The sequence below is a fragment of the Microtus ochrogaster genome, linkage group LG5 (genome assembly GCF_000317375.1).
Source record: "Microtus ochrogaster isolate Prairie Vole_2 linkage group LG5, MicOch1.0, whole genome shotgun sequence".
In the NCBI taxonomy this organism is placed as follows: domain Eukaryota; kingdom Metazoa; phylum Chordata; class Mammalia; order Rodentia; family Cricetidae; genus Microtus; species Microtus ochrogaster.
This window is the reverse complement of record NC_022031.1, coordinates 42,147,639-42,149,333: the sequence shown is the minus strand read 5'-3', so window position 1 is coordinate 42,149,333 and position 1,695 is coordinate 42,147,639. Positions and strand designations below refer to the sequence as shown.

Here is a 1,695-nt window from a genome sequence, read left to right as displayed (position 1 = left end):
GAGGCTAAACAGAAAACAGGACTACTTACCCTGAAGGAAAATTCGAGGTTTTCTCCTCCCCAGACTTCCATGCCTGTATCATAAGACCCCAGATACTCAAAATATCTCTTACTCACAGCAAACAGCCCCCCAGCCATTGTTGGAGACCTAGAAAAGAAGTGGTACCCATATCTCAGTGGAAGAAGCACGAAGCCCTCATGAATGGCTATACTTCCTCCCTGCCCGAGGCCTATGCCCCGGGAAGCTGAGCCCTCTCATGCATTCATCCATCCGTAAGCACACCTGAACTCACGCTTTGTGCCCCGTGCCAGGCTGAGCCTGGAGGCAAAGCACACCCTGCAGTCCCTGCCTTGAAGTTCACAGACAGTTCAAGTCCCCTGCGTGTGACACACTTCAGTGAAGTCCACCCAGAGCTCTGCAAGGCACGGGCAAGGGCAGGGAGGGTAGAACAGGAAGGGAATGCGACCCTACCCTTTGACACGAACAATAATGGCAGGGTGGAGAGGGGGATCTCTGTGCTTTTAAAATATTAGAAGACAGAGGGGAAAATGAAAATTACAGCTTATGCATAGGTCCTCAATTAAAATTTTCAATCAATCAGCTGAAACATATTGATATAGCAAAGACACTTAATAAGAAAAACACTCTGGAGAAACCATAGGTAGGGACCGGAAGTCGACAGCCAGCCCTCCCTTAGGATGAGCTCTGAGGTGAGTGGCCGGGAAGGCAGACCTGATGACATCGATTGGAGACCGCATCAACTCCCGCTCTCGCTGGGGAACCACGTGCCACGTGAACACCAGTCGCCAGTCAAAGCCTCCAATCTGGGGCTCCCCTGAGTTGCCCAAGTACTCAAAGGTGTTCCAGTCAATCACGTCGATCACGGGGCACACCACTGCCGACTCCTTCTCGTGGATCCTGCAAATACCCAACACACCCGCCATCTGTCTCGGCTCCAACTGGAGGAGGGCAGCCAGGATTTCCAGAACGAACCATAGGACTCTTCCAGCAGAAAGAAACCAGTCCACGGCGAGAAAACTAGTCTCCCTTACTCAGGGGTCTGGGCCATGCTAGGGACCACCACAGGGTATGCTGAGAAGGCAGAGAGGAGCTGAAATAGGAACAAGCTCCAAGTTTCCATCTTCTCTCATCCTGTCCATGGACACTCTTGGCTAGACTCGAATCCCTTTCAGAGGGTCTAGGTGTGACTTTTAAAATAAAGCAAGTGTTCAACTTCTTGGGTGTGCAAGAGGTTCCATTACAAATGAAATACCTTAACATCAAGAAATATTTATCTCTGGCAAGCAAGATGGCTCCCCAGTGTTGATAAAGGAGCCTGCTGCCAAGCCTGATGACCTGAGATCAATTCCTGGGATCCACATGGTGGAAGGATGTGTCCAAAGTGCTCTCTCTCTCTCTCTCTCTCTCTCTCTCTCTCTCTCTCTCTCTCTCTAATGTAGTTGATTTTTCTTTTATTTATCTATTTATTAAAGAATTCTGTCTCTTCCCCGCCACCGCCTCCCATTTCCCTCCCTCCCCCTCCCCCAATCAAGTCCCCCTTCCTCATCAGCCCAAAGAGCAATCAGGGTTCCCTGCCCTGTGGGATGTCCAAGGACCACCCACCTCCATCCAGGTCTAGTAAGGTGAGCATCCAAACTGCCTAGGCTCTTACAAAGCCAGTACGTGCAGTAGGAC

General features: G+C 50.6%; 1 protein-coding gene across 1 annotated transcript in view; it reads right to left on the bottom strand.

Moving 5' to 3' along the window:
• The window catches only part of Galnt12 (polypeptide N-acetylgalactosaminyltransferase 12), a 21,771-nt gene that overhangs the window by 5,413 nt on the left and 14,663 nt on the right, over window positions 1-1,695 (bottom strand). The window contains exons 4-5 of the mRNA XM_026786609.1: window positions 733-918; window positions 30-147 (exon numbers count right to left, since the gene is read on the bottom strand). Of these exons, the coding sequence (XP_026642410.1) occupies window positions 30-147; window positions 733-918 (304 nt within the window). The remainder of the gene's footprint in view (window positions 1-29; window positions 148-732; window positions 919-1,695) is intronic.